Source organism: Triticum aestivum, chromosome 5A (genome assembly GCF_018294505.1).
Source record: "Triticum aestivum cultivar Chinese Spring chromosome 5A, IWGSC CS RefSeq v2.1, whole genome shotgun sequence".
In the NCBI taxonomy this organism is placed as follows: Eukaryota; Viridiplantae; Streptophyta; class Magnoliopsida; order Poales; family Poaceae; genus Triticum; species Triticum aestivum.
The window spans coordinates 617,910,911-617,930,017 of NC_057806.1; the positions used below are offsets into that span (position 1 = coordinate 617,910,911).

Consider the following 19,107-nt stretch of genomic DNA (forward strand, 5'->3'; position numbering starts at 1 on the left):
TGGGATTGGTTCTATGATTTACTGTTTAGAGATTTGGAAGTGGAAGATGGTCAAGGCTGGGTGTTCATATCTGACCAACAGAAAGTGAGTGCTACATAATTTAGAGATCTCCATAATTTATTGCTACTTTTTGCAAATTGGAAATGCTAATTAACAATTTCTTTTTTATTTTTTTAGGGAATTATAACACCAGTTCAGAACTGGGCACCATTGGCTGAGCATAGGAATTGTGCCAGACATATATATGCTAACTGGAGACTTAAATTCAGAAACAAGGACTGGCAGAAACTGTTCTGGAGATGTGCAAAAGCATCAAATGTAGCTCTGTTTAATCATGCTAGGGAGAAGTTGGCCAAGCAAACTGTTATGGGTGCAAGGGCTGTCACTAAAACAGACCCATGCCACTGGAGCAGAGCATGGATGAGGTTAGGATCCAACTGTGATAGTGTAGACAACAACATGTGTGAGAGCTTTAATAAGTGGATTGTGGAAGCTAGATTCTTTGTTGTTATTACTATACAAGAGACCATTAGAAGGAAAATCATGGTAAGGATACAAGAGAACAATGACAAGTGGCCAAAGTGGAGTGGTACTATCTGTCCAAACATTATGAAAAAACTTGAAAAGATGATCAATGAGTCAGCTCATTGCACTGCCATATCTAATGGCAACAACTGCTTTGAAGTGACACAAAGAGTGCAGTATAGATTCAAAGTTGATTTGACCAACTGGACATGTAGCTGTAGGTACTGGCAGCTCTCTGGTTTACCATGTGCACATGCTGTGTGTGCTATACACATGGTCACAAATGACATTTCTGGCTATGTTGCTAGCTGCTTTTCAGTGCAGAATTTCAAGGCAACATACTCACACTTCCTCCAGTTAGTATATGGTATGGCAACTTGGCCTGAATCCAACAGACCTAAGCCAACATCTCCAGGATATGTAAAAATGCCAGGAAGGCCAAGAACTGAGAGGAAGAAAGGGAAGGGAGAGAAACCCACTACACCTAAGCACAGGATGGGTAAAGTTGGCACAATCAGTAGATGCTCTGTTTGCAAATGCACAGGTCACAACAAAACAAAGTGTACTGCTCCTAAACCACCTGCTAGCAGTGCCCCAATTGCCCCAAAGCCAACTACAAAGGGCAGTTCTAGGCCAGCTATAAAGGCTAGTTCTAGGCCAACTACAAAGGTGAGTGTTTAGCTATGTTCCTACCTTATTTTCTGTGCAATATGTCAAACATAGCTCTCTAATGAAAATGCTTGCAGGGTCCTGTGCAACCCTCATAGGAAAGCACAAATGTGAGTAGCAAGAGAAAAGCTCCATCAGACATTCCATCTACTTCAAGAAGGCCACCTTCAAATGTTAGCAGATTCAAGCCTTTCAAACCACCTCAGAGCAAGGTCACTGCTACCTCAAAGGCCACTGTGAAGAATGTTCATGTCAATGTTAGCAGCAGCTCTGAAGTTACTATGAATTTCAGTTCTGGAGCTGCTAACACCAACTTCACTGGAGCAAATAAAAGAGCAAAAAAAGTGCCCAGAAAGCTGCTCGAGTGAGGCCTGTGTGTATGTTCAGAAAACCTGTGTGTTTGTTTCCTTCAGTTAAATTTGAACACTGTTGTTTGTTTCCTTCAGAAAACCTGTTGCTTGTGTACTGAACAAGATGAACCTGGGCTATGTTTCTTAAGTTGAACCTTGGCTGTGTTTCTAGCACTTAAAATTGTGTGCTTGCTCTCATTTTCTGTTGAATATGTGTGCCTACTTGCTGTCCAAATGCCAAAAAGAGATCAAGCCAATATGTACAACATAGAGCACAATTTAGTACAGAATAATTCAGTGCTTATAATGTCAACTGAAATAGGTACAATTGGTCAGTGCTTATAAGCACAACAAACTAACATACATAGCATCTTAGCCTATTACATTCAGTTCTTGGCAACAGCTAGCAGTGCAACTTACAAAACATTACATTTTCAGTCCAATAAGCACAGCTAGCACTGCAAATAAAGCTATATTGCTACCAACTAACACCCAGATAAACAGATCCTTCTTGTTTAGCTCCATCTTCATTGCCTTCGTCTTGGATATCATCTTCTGTTGCCTTTTCTTCTCTTTTTCTTCCATGTCAGATATCTTATCGGCCAACATGAGCTCCAATTCAACTTACAATCTTCAGCCTTCAACTTATCTGCACAAAGTGCATTCATAGATCTCTGCGCTGGTGCAGGCCATTCAGGATCATACCACATCAGAAAATCGCATGCTTGTTCATCCTAAAATTCAAATAAATTGCATCAGTTCATCTGAACATTACCATGCAGATTTGGTAGAAAGAAATGAATGCGACAACTAAATTCACCTCCCGCATGCAACAAATGAACCTTCTGCCAGTGTTCACACCTTCACAAGCAACCTTTCTCACCGGCAAAAATCCACAAAAACAACTAAAATTGCTCTCCGTTTCAATGCCGCAAAACTCTGGATCTTCGATTGCGAGTGGCCGGCACTTTGCCAGATATCAGTTCCTCGGGCATATAGACCTATTCAACGACAAACAACACCCAACAGCACCTCCCCTTAGTCCCTCAATCACCAAGGAAGAATCCTAAATCCCCAAATCCCTAACCCTAGATCACAAATTGGCACTTACCTGTGTAGGAGCACAACTGCTTCTGTCCTCACTCATCCACCCAAGGATCTCCTCGCGAGTTCGCATGGCGCCGGCAGCGAAGGGGAACAAGGCGCTGGCGGTGAGCAAGGGGACGACGCCGGGCAAGGCGACGGTGAGGTCGGGACAGAGAGAGAGAAGAGGAAGAGAAGAGCGCGAGGTGGAGAGTGAAGACGGCGTCGCGCGGGCTGTCTGTTTGACCCAACGGCAGGTCGGGCGTGGCAAGCGAGGGGAGAGAGAATACCACACCATGTGTCCTGTTTTCTAGCAAAACCAGAATTCAGACGAAACTTGACCGTTTTTGAAACTTGAGGGACCAAAAGTAGACAAAAAAAAGTTGAAGGACGAAGTCTGCACTTTTTGGAACTTGAGGGACGAAAAACATACTTTTCTCTAAAACCAACGTGTAGCTACTCAACTTGCACGCAATGAGTTTTCTGGTAGGGACAAATGAATATTAACCGTCGCTCCAACCTTGATCTAATGGGCCATATCTTCCGGTAGGCAACAGGAGTACCCTGGGAAATAAAGGTACAATAAATATCCCGGATGTAACATACCCACAAGGCCACAACGACCATGCAATGGATGGCTTTTTTGGGGAAAAGAACTTTCAATCTATTCATCAACTATTTGGTAGTACAAAGAACATAAATTACATCCAAGCCCGTACACCTTCTATCCAATAGCGACTACAATCACTGGAGCGAGCTGACGGTGTGCCGCAGTTATCGCCCCTCCCTCATCGGAGCCAGGCAAACTTCATTGTAGTATACAGTTGAAAAGTCGTCAAGTCGTCGTGCTAAGGCCCCACATGACCAGCACGCCAGAATAGTAACCATCACCGATGAAGAGAAGATTAGATTGGAAGGATCCAACATGTAAACACAGAAACTTAGACGAACGAAGAAAAATACAGCCTGAATCCGGCGAGATACACCAGAGACACACCTTCACATGCCCTCCAACGATGCTACACGCACCACCAGGGCGACGGCTAGGCGGGGAGAACCTTATTCCATCTTCAAGGAGCCGCCACCCTCCATCACCCTCTGACCCTTACCACACCTTTATCAAACATTCGCTTCTTTCAAAGTACCTCTTTAAGAGGTTAAGCGCCATTCTAATGAGTTCACACTTCAGAAAAACAGCTGCTGTTTTTTCATATTTCACACCCGTGAATACTAATGCAGGACAGCTTTACTTACATTTCGGTGTACAGTATCTAACTATGTGAGGCTAATATTTTCGTACATAAAGGCCAACCGTGCAAGTGCAACCACATCTAAATTTCAGTTTGGAACATACCTCGATGTCTTACCGCACGAGGTCAAACACCACTAAGTGTTTACAGGGAAGCTGCAACTGAATAGGGGGAAGCTGAAATTTGAATATATATTTTAAATGACAAAAGAGGTAGAAATCTATATACATACACTAACACAGCAATTGCAGTAGTGATGCTTCTAGGAGTCGAACCCGTGATATATACTGAATACGGCAGTTAATTATATATACCTCCAATTCAAATTAACTTGGAATTTTTCAGACAGTAAGGGTGGCAGAGTGCTTTACCGGAGGGGGTCAGTAAACGTGGTTAGTATCGGTAATCATAGTAAATCGGACGGTAACCAAATCCAAATCCTTGGTTGCCACTGCCTGAGTGCGCACCATAGTAATATGAGTTACTGGCAGGGTGTTGCTGTGAATTCCCATGGTGTCTGGCTCCACGCCAGTTGTTGAACTATGGATGGGGTGCCTGCAAACAGAAACTTTTAATTAATTTAACTGTAAGTAACAGGACAAAAGCAGTATAACGTAGCAGACATAAATAATTCCATCTTTGCAACCTATTATATGACGATGAACTAGATTCAAACTTATTCGAATATTTAGTTCTTTTTGTAATCCTTAGCATATTTACAAACATGGTGCCCATGATTTCTTGAATCTTCTAATCATACAACACAACGAGATTGTCTTTTCTACAGCTGCAGGTCAAATGAGGACATGGGATCATCTATACCAATATAAAAAGACCCAAAGGGGCAGATCCAACCGATCTCGACCATCGAACTAAGTTAATCCAACGACCTAGACTGCTTCAATGGCGAGCTTTAAACGTGTTTAACGTGTAATTAATATCATACCAAATATTGCATTAATCACAGGATTAACACACAAATAATAGCATATCTAATATCAGCATGCAATTAATATATTGTTTAAATATTAACATGCATTGCATCGTGCGCAATTACTAGTATCATAAGCTTCACAATTTTCTTACCACATGAGGTCCAAATGCCCTGCTAGGTGCCATCTGCTGCTCCGGTAGCAGTGGGTGCTGCCACAGCGAATGATAATTGTCGTAGCTACGTATGTTAGGGGCAGGGGCCGACGGTGCACACACAGGGTTGCAGGGTCCAGTGAACTTGTTGAAACATTGTGGCAGCGGCTGCAGTGGCACATTCTAATAAATGTTGTTGTATGCAAAAATGGACACATGGGAAACAGGGCATATGAAATACAGCATACCGGATTGTTTTGAGGGGGGCATGATGAGTACCCACGGTAGCCAGGCGCCTCCCATCTGTTGAAGCATGGTTGTGGAGGCTGGAAATGACTCATCGTATTAATCTTGGTCTATGACACATAGGAAATGAAACATACTGGATTCAGCATACCATATTGTTTTGATCAGGACAAGCCTGTGAGCTATGAACATTCCGTACAGTACTCTGAGCTAAATCTTGTGCATGGTTGGCTTTCTCAGCCAATAGCCTGAGCAACAACAAAACCAGTTATATGGAAGACCTCCAATATGTGCAAAAACTAATTAGCATAGCATTCAGAACATTGAATGGTTTGACGTTTAAAACAGATCATCGTTGCAAAGATCTTCAAAGAACAGAGTTCTCATAACAGAGGAAGAAACCTGCCTTGGACGTTTGTTTTCAGATTCATAGGAATCAGGCTCACCGACACAGATCTATGGACACAAGAGAGGAAACTTTAGCAGGTCGGAATTTTTTGAAATATGAAATAATACATGATAGAAAATACTTACAGCTGCATTATTTGGCTCATTCGCAGAGCTGCTTGTCTGTGCGGTTTGAATTGCTGAGACTTTAATGCCTACAAGAGATAGATAAACTCATAAGCAATGCCATAGTCATAAACAGGTATTCAGTAGTGCTCAAGCTATTTTATTCTTTAATTTTTGCAGACTCGGATGGGGTTCAAAATAGCACGCAGCTTGTAAATATCCACACGCCCATGCATAGAACAATTTGAATTTCTTTGATAAGCATTAGTGCAGCATTAATTTCTATCTGCACTGTAAGTTGATAAAATATAGCTGCCCAGCACAGATTAGGATTGGATTCTACAGTGTAAGTATGAATCAGCAGTAGACCCTTACGCAAAAAAAAAACCCCACAATTTATACAAGATTAACATGTAGCCATAAGACAAGGTAGAAAAACCAGATAGCCCTATTTCTCACAGTAGAGATCACAGAGAGTATCATATGTAGCTCTAAACACCCTAACAAAGATATGCATAGCGTGGAGCATAAAAGGGTAGCAGCAAATAAGATAATTCACCAACCAAATTGTGCGTAGCACTGAAAGGGTCACAAGCATGTTGATAACAAGAGCAGATGAACAATTACCAGGAGTCATTTTTAGATGGTTCACCAATGCGCAGGGAAGGAATGTTTGCCGCGAAAGGAGAATATCTTCCAAATGGGTGCGCCCCAGGTGCTTCCACTTTCAGTGTATTCTCTTCAAGGTCAACAGCAACCACCCATCCAGATCGATCACTCCATTTCCTGGATAACTTGAGGTAAAGGATATCATTACCATCTGTACTCAGGATGGAGCAAGCCGAGTACATGTTCTTGAATGTCAAGCTCCCAGCGGATTCATTCCTTTGGCCAGACAGTAAGACCGAAAACGCGGAGTCATCGACCAAAATGTCATCAACATCAACAATGACTCCCTTGAGCCAACAGTCAGACCCAATCTCCCTAGTCCATGTCATGGCACTCCAACCATTCATTGTGCGCAGCGTCTTGGGTATGTTGTCCACATGTTTACGCTTGTAGAGCATGATCAAGTCAGAATCATAGAGGACAGTCTTGTCCCTGGGGTCAGACGGCTTTTCAGGAGGAACCTCTACAATCTCTGTTACAGTGACGCGGTGTTCCATCTCAACAAACTTGATCAGACCATCGACATAGGCAACATCCCGAATACGCCTGACGCCAGCTCCCGGGATTAACTGCTTCAAAATTTCTTCTCTGTTTCTAGGCAATGGCTCAGGCAATGGGATGTAGCGCGCACGAAGGGGTTCTCGTTCTTGAAGTATGTCACACACCAACATGCCGTGCAGCAAATCGACCCACACCAGCACGCCATCTCGGAGCAACATGGCCTTGTCGGGTGCAATCGTAAGGACCCCAGGACATGGGTTGAGCAGCTCCTTGATCCTAGATGTGGAGTTGGTAATCCTTCAAGGTCACTGCGTCACAGAGTGCAATCAGGAGATAATGTCCCCGTCACCACGGGGCACGATTCCGAACTAGCTAACACGGTGCAGCGAATCATCATCGGGAAGCGGGACGCTGTCGAGGGACGGGGACCTGGGGTCGCCCTTGTAGATGAAGAATTCATACTCGCCGTCGCCGGAAGCAAAAGAGGTGCGGATAAGAACGAATCGGCCCTCCGCGTCAACCACGTGTGGCTGAACTTCCAAGTCGGCGTCCTCAGAGTCGGAGATGGGGGGCTTGGAGCAGTGGAACGTGTAGAAGGACACCGCCGGTGGGTCGGCGATCCAGAAGGTGACCTCCACGGTATGGTCGACCCTCGATTTGGCTGTGGCCGTGGTGTGGTTCCTGCTGACGGCGACGTACGCCTCCTGGGCGAGGAGAATCGACGCCGGCCAGGGGGAGGCGTCGCCGGGGGAATTGACCGAGGCGCGGTGGTCGGCCATCGATCCGGACGCCGTCCGCGTTACGGATTTCGAATGGGAGTGTTGGGGATTGAAGGAGGCGCTCCAGGATTTGGGGGTTAGGGTTACCTCTCCACTCCTCCTCCGTTTCCTTCACGAGCAACTTGTAGTAGTTAATCCCGGGGCGATTTGAATTGAGCATCTGCTGCAGAGCTCTTTTTTCCCAATAAAAAAACAGATATTGAAAAAGTTATGCCAAAAACCATCATAATCTGTGAGAAATTATTGCGGAGCCCCAATATTAACAGCTTAATTTCCCCACTATTTTCAGCTTGGATGACATGATTGATATTGTTATGTGTACATGCTAAAATATTTTCAAATTTTTTGAACACTTGTAGTGTGATTTTATTAGACCTTCAGTGCACCGATAGCACCACAAGGCTGGGTTTATTGGATACGTTCCCAACCCTCACCACTGGCCTCAGTTCATTAACCGAAGAACAACGGTATGCACTCAGCACTCACCAACCTATAAGTGACTCTCCACCTTGCTTTGCATGGATCACCACCAAGAACCTTCAGTCCTCTAAATCCTGAGTGCCGGCTGAGATGAGTGAAAACAAATTGGAAGTTACACGTTTTTGTTCTTCTTCTTTTCTTGCTATTATACGGATGATAAGCCAAGATCTCTATGATTTTAGTTTGTTGTGTTTTTATTTAGGTTCTTGCCATCGAGAAACAATTGGAGTTCTAAGAAGGTATGGTGTCCTTCCCTGTAAATTGTGCTTGCTTTTAGGTTGTTCGCATGGATCAAGATTTGTTATACTAGGTTTCCCCTCCTTTTAGGCACTTATCTCATTGGTGGCATTTTGGGAGAAATGCCAAGATTTCAATCTTGAGATGAATTTGTATATACATGGCTTTACCAAACCTCCGCTGAGTGTTTTGGCATGATTCATACTAAAAGGCTTCAGCCTTGGAAAATGCTAGGTGCATTTTCTCATGGCATGTTGCCTATTACTGAGGTATGCAATGGACATGACAAAAATAGAGTAGTAGTATAGGATAAGAAGACACATATTTCTTTTGGGAAAATTGATATGTGTATTAGATGTTGATAAATAAGCAATTTAACATAGATCATCTACATTTTCTGGCGTGCCCAGCTGGTTGCTGGATGTGAAAACGCTCGATCACCTATTTCTTCTTCTTCTTTTTAGGAAAAGGAGAGCTTCATTTATATCAATAAACCCATGTCACAATCATGAGCAGTTACATGTTTCAAAACTTGTGGCACATCAGCTAACAGAAAGAAATCCTCATTCACTCTAGCATAGGTAGCAACTCATGTGCGGCTACATTGCTCTCCCTATGAACTTTGAAAACAGAAGAAGCTCCAAACCCCTTGATCATATCCTTATAGTTCTCATAGCAAGCCCACCAGCTGGCCCTGCTAACATTACTATCATTCACATCGCCCACTATAACGATGCAATCAGTCTCCATGTGCACTTTGTTCAAATTTAGTTTACGAGCCTGGTTGAGGCCAAAAGATAGGGTCTCCATGTGACTTCAGCTTCCTCTACATCCAAGCATCCAAGAAAATGGAAACCCGCTGAGAAGACAATATCACAAAAACAATCCCCGCCAAACGTTCCCAGCGCAGCCAATCTTGTGGATGCAATGAAAGAACCGTCGGCATTGATCTTTATGTGATTCTCAGGCGGCTTAGTACAGCCAACCACATCAACATGGGAAGGTAGGCTAGCAGACTGAACTTCATGCAACTTTTGCTTCCCCTTAACATCATTTGCAACTGGATTTGGGAGGGATAAACACTCCCAGTAATTTCTCAAGAACATCATTGAGTCTTGTATAGTAGCCTCGCCTTTGTTGTGAACGACATCATCTCTCAGGTGCCAAGCCCTCCACAAAAACATCATAAATTTTTCCTTCATCTCACCAGGCAAAATACTCAAGCTCTGCAAAAGCCAATCTGGGGAGAAGGGCATGATCGACTTCTCTTCCGACAATTCCATAGTTTACTCATTTTCTCTCGAAGAGCTCTCTCTTTTGTACATACAACAGTAGCATGATGTGCGTTTTTAACATCAACTCCACATAAGTTGCATATACCATCCAATTCAAGAGTCCTCTTGTGCTTGTTGTCCTTCGTAGGGAGAGAGTCAGTGGCAGCCCTCCAGGTGAAGATACAGACTTTATGGGGTACCTTTGCTTTCAAAACTAGATTCCATAAGCTCTCCCTATCATTACTGGGATTTTTTTAGGATCCTTCGCTAGATCCACCCAACAAAGAAACTCCAAACTGATAAGCACTCCTAACCGTGAATGTACCATTCTTCTCATAATTCCAAGCCAGAATGTCTACCATTGATTTTGGGGAAGTTTAATCATGTATATTTCTTCCGCTTCAAAATTATAGAACAACTTGTCTATGATCAGCTTGTTCCACTCATTAGATTGATGAAGCAACAATTGGTTTACCCATCTTAGCCGGCATCTATCCTTCATGGATTGTATGGAAAGGCCGGACTGCCGAGGTCTCGAGCACCTATTTCACTTGAAGGACTGGTATGGAGAATAACATATACTATGATTATTTGTTTCATCTTTGTATATTAGAATACTAATTTTTAGGTAGCACCAAAGTATGATGTATGTATTGAGCCATGCTGAAAGGAGATGCTTAAATGCTAGGTTGATTTGGGAAGTGAAAAGTGTAACGCTCAAGGTTGTGGAATATAAATCTTTGGTGCATCATGGGTACATAGGACATGTGGGTCCCAGTTGTAAGATGGTGTTCGTTGTTTCAGTTAATTGGATAAAGTTATTTGGCATGCGTGTAGACTATCATGTGCCATGTGTCACATATAGAGCCGCATCACGGCTCACACTCGCATCGCCGAATGATGGCAAATTAAATATCATACTTGTAGGAACGCAATATCCACAACTGTCCACCACTCCTGCACTTACAAGTAAATCCCCGTCCAATATAAAGACAAGGAACAAGCTAGCCACACTAATAGCCTACAAAATAAGGGGCGTAACACACTTCGTCCAACAAACATCAGCAATACAACATCTAAGAAAAGTACACAGCTGACGCAATAGTGAAAATCGGCGAGGCGAAGCATGCGTCAACTTCTAGTGCCAGTTGATGGAGAAGATGGTGTCGTTCTGGATCCGAGAATGAAGTTAGACGGATGTGGGTTGCTGGATACAATGGAGCGCATTGATTGTGGTGCATGGACATTTCATGATGTGAGAGACATGCCTGTGCTCCGTCATGAATACTGAAGGTATTCTTTTAGAATTGATGATTAGTTCCATCAGGTAGGTTTAGAAGTGGTTTCTTTCTCTTGGTTCTTGTAAGACTTGGTGATTTCTAGTAATGAAAATCGGAGAGGCGATCTCTCTTTCATAAAAAAAGAGAGTTCCATCAGGTATGATTTCAAGAAATTCCTTTGCATCTTTTTTGGCATGCCTAAACTTTGTGTCTCAAAGTGTTCTTTCAAGCATATATGTTGTTAACATATACCAATAATCATGCAATCTTCATGAACCTTTTTCAAATAATTTCAACGATGATATATATTTGTAAACAACTACTCCAGTGCCCCTAAAAAAACAACTGTTCTAGTGACACAATATTGTTATTTTCTTAACAAATTTGATTAAAAAGTAAGCAACTACCCCAGTGATGGGGAAACACAACACTAATAAGATTATATGATGGGGGTTTAATTAAGGACCCTGATAAGTGTCACACGTGTGGCACTGACACATGTCAAATCCAAACATTTTTATGGCAAGTTTAGTGACGCGAGGATGACAACTTTAGTTGTCAAGCATGCCAAATTTTTTTCGGATGACAAGTTTCAGTTTTTTTGGGGTTTGTTTTTTGATTTTGGATGGCAACTTGAGTTGTAAAAAACGTCAGGGCCGCGTCTTCGTGCCGCATGTATGACACTTATTGTTTGGGCTAATTAATATGTGGTATGGCATAATTCTTTGAGCTGAAAACTTCTATCTGAGGAAGGATAATGCTTGGATTTGCTATCTTTCGACCATTGGATGGAGCATATCCAACGACTAATTATAGAGACATGCATCCTGGACGTAGTAGAGCTATGCGTCCTTTCTTCCTGTCAGGTATAGTTGACGCGGCAATGCTTGGTTCATGGGGAATTTTTTTACAGGATCAACGAACTGGCTGAGGTGGGGATTTGGGATTAAAAGTTGGGGATGAGGCGGGACCCACCCCACTGAAAATCAGGGGGGAGGGGGGGGGGGAGATTAGTTAGTTGGAAAGATTAAGTAAAAGCTCCGTAATTATCCGCGTGTGTAGGATTTTCGATAGTTGACGTGGGAGCTAATGTTGGGTTCGTGCCATGATGCGTTTGGACAAGTGCAAGTCGTCGCTTGTTTGCGTTCCCCGGCTGACATGTACGATTTTGACGATACGTGGGAGCAAAACATGTTATACTGCATGTTGCAAACCTGCAGTTCAATTTGCTATTGGTTCCTGTTCGAAAGGCCTGTATGCACGAGTCATCTGCATGCGTTTTGTACGTACAACGACTAATCTAGCTAGAGAGAAATGTTCATGACCAACTGATTGTGGACCGAGCAAAGACTGTATACAATATTTGAGGTACATGTGCTTATAACGCGGTTTGATACAAAGTAAGTAATGGAGTATATAAGACAATAACAGACACACGTCAAAAATAATAATCACAACACACACCACCCAACAGTAGCCATGCATGAGCTCAGACAAGTTCGTCGCCGACGCCCTGGATGCAGCAAAGCAAACAGTCCACGATGCTACTCGTGCATACCGACCTGTCAAGGGTCGGATTGCATTTGCTTCCATCCACAATGTTGTACTCCTGAGCCCGGCCATCCCAATCGCGCCCCAGGTAGATAGTATCAGCAGCGAGAGAGGGAAAAAGCGGCCTCAGCTGATACGGAGATCGCACGGCTCATGCCCATGAACACGGCGCGCCCGTTGAAGCTCTTGACCTGGACTAGGACCCCGGCTTCCAGATCCACTCTATAAACATCGTACTCCCTGTGATACTTGTCGTCCGTGCGTCGTAGCGCCCGGTGCACCAGCATCAGCTCCCCGCCATTGTCCACTAGGTGAAGGCTATGCGCCATTGGGCAGAAGTGGAACAGCTCGCTCCAGTCAACGACCGTCTCGAGTCGTGGCGGCTGCTGGTCTTCTGAGCCCCTCTTCAGCACCATGACCTCCCCGCAGGGGACACAATAGACGCGGCCTGCAAAAGGCAGAGTCGAACATATGTAATTTTTGTCGACAACGGTCCAGCTCTCGTCGCCGGGACTAGCAACGGCGAGCACCATGGGATGACAGAAGCTGACCGCCACCCACACCGTGGAGGCGTCGGCGACAAGGCCCACGCCAGACACCCTAATAAATCCATTCTTTCTTCTCCCAATCTCAAAGCCGCGGAGCCAAGCCAGATGCTGCACGGGGCTCAGGAGCGCCATCATCGGCGGGAGATCGGTAAGCTGGTGCGTGAGAGGGTTAAGCAGGCGAACCACCAGGGTTGGCTCGTCGAGCAGCAAGAGGAGGCCATCGGGGGTGAGCGTGAGCAGCGTATGCTCGGCGAGCTGCGGGAGGTCCATTCGGATGCACTCGCCGGTGGACAAGTTGAGAAAGCGATGGCGACGGGGGCCGGCGGCGGCAGGTGCCTTGTCTACCATGATCCACTGACGAGGCAGGAAACGGCCGTCCAAGCCGCTGGCGCGCGGGTCCAGCGAGCACCGCCGCCACGGTTGGCAGACGGCGCGGAAGCGGATGTAGTCGGCCACGTCGCTGGCGAGGGCGAGCTCGGCGATCCGGCCGGCCGGTCCGTCCCCGAGGCCCGCCCAGTCTCTTGTCGCGCAGGTTCGTCGGAGATCGCCAGGGCGCCGCGGCCGCTTTGCGCGGCGCCTGCACGGGATCATGTTTCGGGAGTCCAACATCCGATCAGTTGCCGCCGTTTATTTGCGGGCCGGGTACATATGGAGAGTCGTGTTCGTATCGTGTGCGGTATGGGTTGGTCTCGTTTTCTTCGTCCGAAGCCGATACGTACCTGTGCTGAAGGTGGTGATGATCTTGCCTCCTTGCCACATACGAAGGCTGCCTCTGTAAGTTTAGGATTACAATCGAGAGGCACAAGTTTATTCACACAAGGTGGACTCCTACCTAGCCATACAGTAGTAGTACTCTCCATGCGGCTATACAAAGCCAACCGATTTGTTACCCTATTCTGATCACGTTTAATTTTTGAAGGAATAAACTCCCTATCACTCATGAGAAGTTGGATCTAAGCAACTACATGTCCATAAACGGACCAGGAAAGATTGTCTCCTTTCAACGCAAGGAGTGCTTCTGAGGAATCTAAACTATGACAGGCAATTCAAAGTGTTGAATAGCCAAGGCCATATCTTGCATTAAGGCATGAATCTCAGCATCCAGAGCGTCATTGCAATTGAAAATACATCTGTAGGCTGCAAAAATAATGCTACCGTCGATTCATCGTAGGATCATACCCGCAGTAGCTGAACCGTCTGGGTCAGAATAAGCGCAGTCAACTGATAAGGCGACCGAACCCACTGGTGGTCTCAGCATGGTTGAGGAACAACTACAACTCGCTGTATCACCGGGGCTTCCTCCCTTGTCGGTGTCAAAACCGGCGGATCTTGGGTAGGGGGTCCCGAGCTGTGCGTCTAAGGCGGATGGTAACAGGAGGCAGGGGACACGATATTTACCCAGGTTCGGGCCCTCTTGATGGAGGTAATACCCTACTTCCTGCTTGATTGTTCTTAATAATATGAGTAGTACAAGAGTTGATCTACCATGAGATCAGAGAGGCTAAACCCTAGAAGCTAGCCTATGATATGATTGTATATTGTCCTACGGACTAAAACCCTCCGGTTTATATAGACACCGGAGAGGGCTAGGGTTACACAAGGTCGGTTACAAAGGAGGGGATATACATATCCGTATTGCCTAGCTTGCCTTCCATGCCAAGTAGAGTCCCATCCGGACACAGGACGAAGTCTTCAATCTTGTATCTTCATAGTCCAACAATCCGGCCAAAGGATACAGTCTGGCTGTCCGGAGACCCTCTAATCCAGGACTCCCTTAGTAGCCCCTGGACCAGACTTCAATGACGATGAGTCCGGCGCGCAGTGTTGTGTTCGGCATTGCAAGGCGGGTTCCTCCTCCGCATACATCATGGAAGAGTTCTGAATACAAGGATAGTGTCCGGCCCTACCAAATAAGTTCCAAATACCACCGTAGAGAGAATAATATTTCCACAAATCTAATCTGCTGACGTGTCTTGATAGCAAGACATTATGCCATGGCTCGGTTATTATTCGAACCGCTTTTCTCAACCAGCTCCGCACATATTGCGAGGCGGTTTTCTCGACACGTCTTGTCAAAGCAGAAATCGTGTTCCCCTTATTACGGGATTCTCATCAATACGGACGTGGGTAACCCAACCCCGCCATCAATTACGGCGCCTGGGGAATAAGCGGTTTTACCAGGCAAGTGGGGAGACACATCGCCTCTTCCGCCCTTATAAAGGGACAAGGATTTACTTTTTTGGACATTTACATCTATGCCCCTAATTTGCGCCCACTCTCAGATTTACCCCTAATTTCAAAGCCTGCTCAAATTTGCCCCTCCGCCGTTAGGTGCACTTATAGAAATATCCTTCTGTGTCGTTACCGTCCGGTCAAAGCAGGTCAAAGCCGGTCAAAGTGCTTTGACCATCTTGAACAAATAGCAAAAAAATTCTAAAAAATCTGAAAATTTGTGGGATCAAAGATACTCAGGTTCGCAAGGTCCGTGCAAAGTTTCGTGGTGTTTGTACATTCCAAGAGCTCATGTCAGAGGAAAAACAATAAATATGTAAGCCTGTGAACAGTAAATTCAAAAAATAGTAAGAAAATTAAAAAAAATATGAAATTTTTTGGCATCAAAGAGGCTCGGGTCTGCAAGCTGCGTGCAATTTTTTTTTGTGTTTGGACATTGGAGGGGCTTATGGAGAAAAAAACAAAATTTGGCTCAGGAAAAAACTTGGGAAAAAATGACTATTTTGTTTTTTCTTGCTAGAGCTCCTCGCATGTCATTTGATCACAAAAACTTGCAAGCACCTTGTGCACCCAAGCCACTTTGATGCCAAAAAAATTTCATATTTTTTAATTTTTTTGCTATTTTATTTCAAATTTATTGTTCACAAGCGTGCAGATTAACTTTTTTTCCTCGCCACGAGCTCCTGGAATGTCCAAATAGCACGGAAATTTGCACACACCTTGGGCACATGAGTATCTTCGATCTCACAAAATTTTATATTTTTTAGATTTTTTTGATATTTTTTCAGGACGGTTAAAGCTGTTTGATCGGACGGTAACGACGCAAAAGGGCATTTCTATAAGAGCACCTAACGGCGGAGGGGCAAATTTGAGCAGGCTTTCAAATTAGGGGTATATCTGATTAGGTGGTTCGAGTTAGGGACAGAAATGCAAATGGCCCTTACTTTTTTCACCCACGCCTTCTTCTTCCTCGCTTACCCATTCCCGCACACTCGAGCTCTAGCGCCCAAACTTGCGTTCTTCTTCTCAAACCACTCCAAGCATGTCGGGAGCAGGAGGCAAGTGGATGGTCTCCTCTGTCACGGAGGAGAACATCAAAAAATTATGGGAAGTCGGATATCTGGCCGCGGATATCGCGCACCGGCTGCCCGATGCGGGGCAGATCGTCCCAACGCCCAAACCCCATGAGAGGGTAGTTTTTCTTACCCATTTCGTCCGCGGACTGGGATTTCCCCTCCACCCATTTGTCTGCGAGATCATGTTCTATGATGGGCTGGACTTTCATGATCTGGCCCCCAACTTCATCCTCAACATCTCGGCGTTTATTGTCGTATGCGAGGCCTTCCTCCGCATCAGGCCCCACTTCGGCCCATGGCTGAAAACCTTCAATGTCAAACTGAAGGTGGTGAGCGGCCAGCAAGCAGAGTGCGGAGGCGCCATGGTGGGCAAGATGCCTAACGTCACATGGCTCGAGGGCACCTACGTGGATACCATAAAGGGGTGGCAATCGGGGTGGTTCTACATCATCGAGCCGCGCGACTCCAACTGGGTGGCGGCCCCCGAATTTCGATCCGGAATCCCCACGCGGCTCACCTCCTGGAAAAAGAAGGGCCTGCCCTGGGGTTCTTCAGTAGAGCTGACCGGACTCCAGACTTGCATCCAGAACATGATGAACAAGAAAATCAAGCTTGTCAACGTGGTCCAGGTCATGCTCTCTCGTCGGATCCTTCCGTGTCAACGACAGGCATTTGTTTTGTGGGAGTTCGACTCGGCCAAGCACCATACGCTGCGAGAGCTCTATGACACGACACACAAGGACGTCTGGAGAGTGTTGTTCAAGAGCGCCGAGATTCCTCCCCCCTCAACGAGGACCGCAGACTCAGCGCAAAGCGCCGCGCCAATCTGGTAGGCTTTTTATATCTCTCAGGGTACCTGTTTGCCCCAGTTTAGTTGTGTGCAGGATCTGAACTTCCATGTCATTAACAGGACTGGATAGGGACGGCGGAGCAGCTTAATAGCCCAGCCCCGCTGCCCGAAGACCCTGCAGACGCTCTTCTAACGAAGATGCTGACTCCGACACCCTACGAGGTGCCGGAAAAGAAGTCCAAGAAGAAGGCCACGGGGACCCGAAAGGGTCTCCGGCGCCAGGTTGTATTGGAGTCATTGGACGATGACTCCGATGCAAACTCCTCCCACGGAAACGAGGAGGAGGAGGAGAAAAGTTCTCCCTCCCAGTCGGGGGAGACAAGAAAAGGAAGGCCGACCCATCGGGGGAGGCCGAAGGGTCCAAGAAGGGAAGGACCCTCCTTTTGGACTATGCGACGACGGCCGCCGACAGCGGCGACGAGTGGCTACCCAGGGACAAGCCCCTAGCGAAGTATTAAGTGTCTGGACACCATAGTACTTCATGGTATGTTTTATTGTACGGCCTTTCCTCATGCCGAACATGATTATGCAGTCCGTCCCGAGCTCATCTCGACATACCCTCGTCGAGCGGCTCTTTGGACTCGTCGGATATGAACAACGGTTCTATTCCGACCGCTTCCACCCCTCACCCTACGGACAACGCCGAGGTGTTGTCTAAACAGGCACCGAGCCAAGGGGAGGTGGTCCTGGGGGCGCCTCACGGCGACTTCCCGGACCTTGGGTACCAAGGGAGCGAGGCTCCCACGGGCTTCGAGTTTGGGCCCTAGCCGGACACTACTCCGGAACCTTCGATGGCTCCGGACTCCGGCAGGCGGTCCCCCGTCAAGGGGGGCCAACCATCCGTGCTGGTGTCCTCTGTCCAACCAGAGGCACCGGACAACCTGCTGGAAGCGCTTCGCAGCGCTTCCATTGAAGAAGAGCACCTCACTATCATGAGTGCGGTGGTCGAGAAGGTTTAGTTCGCCAAAAACGGACTGACCGAAGCTTGCGCTAGCCTCCTAACAGGCTTTGAGGTAAGCAATCAAAATATAAGAAAATATCACCGCATAGATAATAGCCCATGATGCTCTGTTCGGCGTTCATGAAGAAAAGTCGAATAGAGGATCAAATGATAATTCAGGAGTCTAATTAGAGTATGTCTATGTGTATTTGCAGGCTTCACTGCTGGCCGCTGCCGCACGTACTGCGGAGATCACTGCACTGAAGCAGGACCTGAAGCGGTCCGAAGACGAGCTCGACCTTACCAAGAGGCAACTCGAAGAGAGCAAAGGTAAGAAATACCCCTGTCTATATAGTTAAAAAGAAGTTCGGGTATAAAGTAATAGGATCATCATGGATTCGTCAGGGGCCACGACCGAGGTGGCGATCCTGAGGAAGGCGTTGTCCGAGACCGAAGACAAAGCGGCTAAAGAACGCATTGAACGGGAGAAATAAGAAGCCCGAGTAGGCGAGGTGCAGCAAGAGCTTGAGGCTCTTGCAAAAAAGCATGAGTCCTTGGATCTGGACTCTAATACGTGAGAGTCCGAGCATTCGCAGGCGCTTGAAAGCGTCCGGAGCGCCAAGGTCGAAGCCCACAAGGCCCTCCAGGAGATTGACGCGGTGAAGAAGATAGCATCGGGTAAGGCATTCATTATGCAAAGCAAACACGTGAAGGAGACTTTCCTTTTTCTTACCCGAGTTCGGAGCTCTCCAGGAGCGTTTGCACATCTTCCCCGTAGTGTACTGGATGCCGCGGAGTTTTACCAGGCTGAGGAAGGGAGCTCAACGGAGAAGTTGTTCTGGTCTCAGTATACTGGGACCGAACACCCCGTGCCCTTGAGCGACCAGCTGAAGCAGTTGGTCGAGCTTCACAAGGCGGCCGAACAGGCCATGAGGGGCCTTATAGTCCGGATGTGGCCTGGCAAGCCC

At 46.3% G+C, this 19,107-nt stretch overlaps 1 protein-coding gene and 1 pseudogene across 1 annotated transcript; both read right to left on the bottom strand.

The window, feature by feature from the left end:
- Nucleotides 1-2,712: 2,712 nt before the first annotated feature.
- LOC123107975 (uncharacterized) lies at nt 2,713-7,787 on the bottom strand. The gene is made up of 7 exons (XM_044529851.1): nt 6,350-7,787; nt 5,744-5,811; nt 5,616-5,665; nt 5,361-5,457; nt 5,212-5,289; nt 4,964-5,131; nt 2,713-4,432 (listed from the first exon to the last, which is right to left on the bottom strand). Exons 1-7 carry the CDS (start codon nt 6,357-6,359, stop codon nt 4,418-4,420), a joined length of 486 nt encoding a protein of 161 aa, XP_044385786.1. The 5' UTR covers nt 6,360-7,787; the 3' UTR covers nt 2,713-4,417.
- Nucleotides 7,788-12,325: 4,538 nt separating this feature from the next.
- LOC123107977 (uncharacterized) lies at nt 12,326-13,642 on the bottom strand (annotated as a pseudogene).
- Between the last annotated feature and the right edge of the window lie 5,465 nt (nt 13,643-19,107).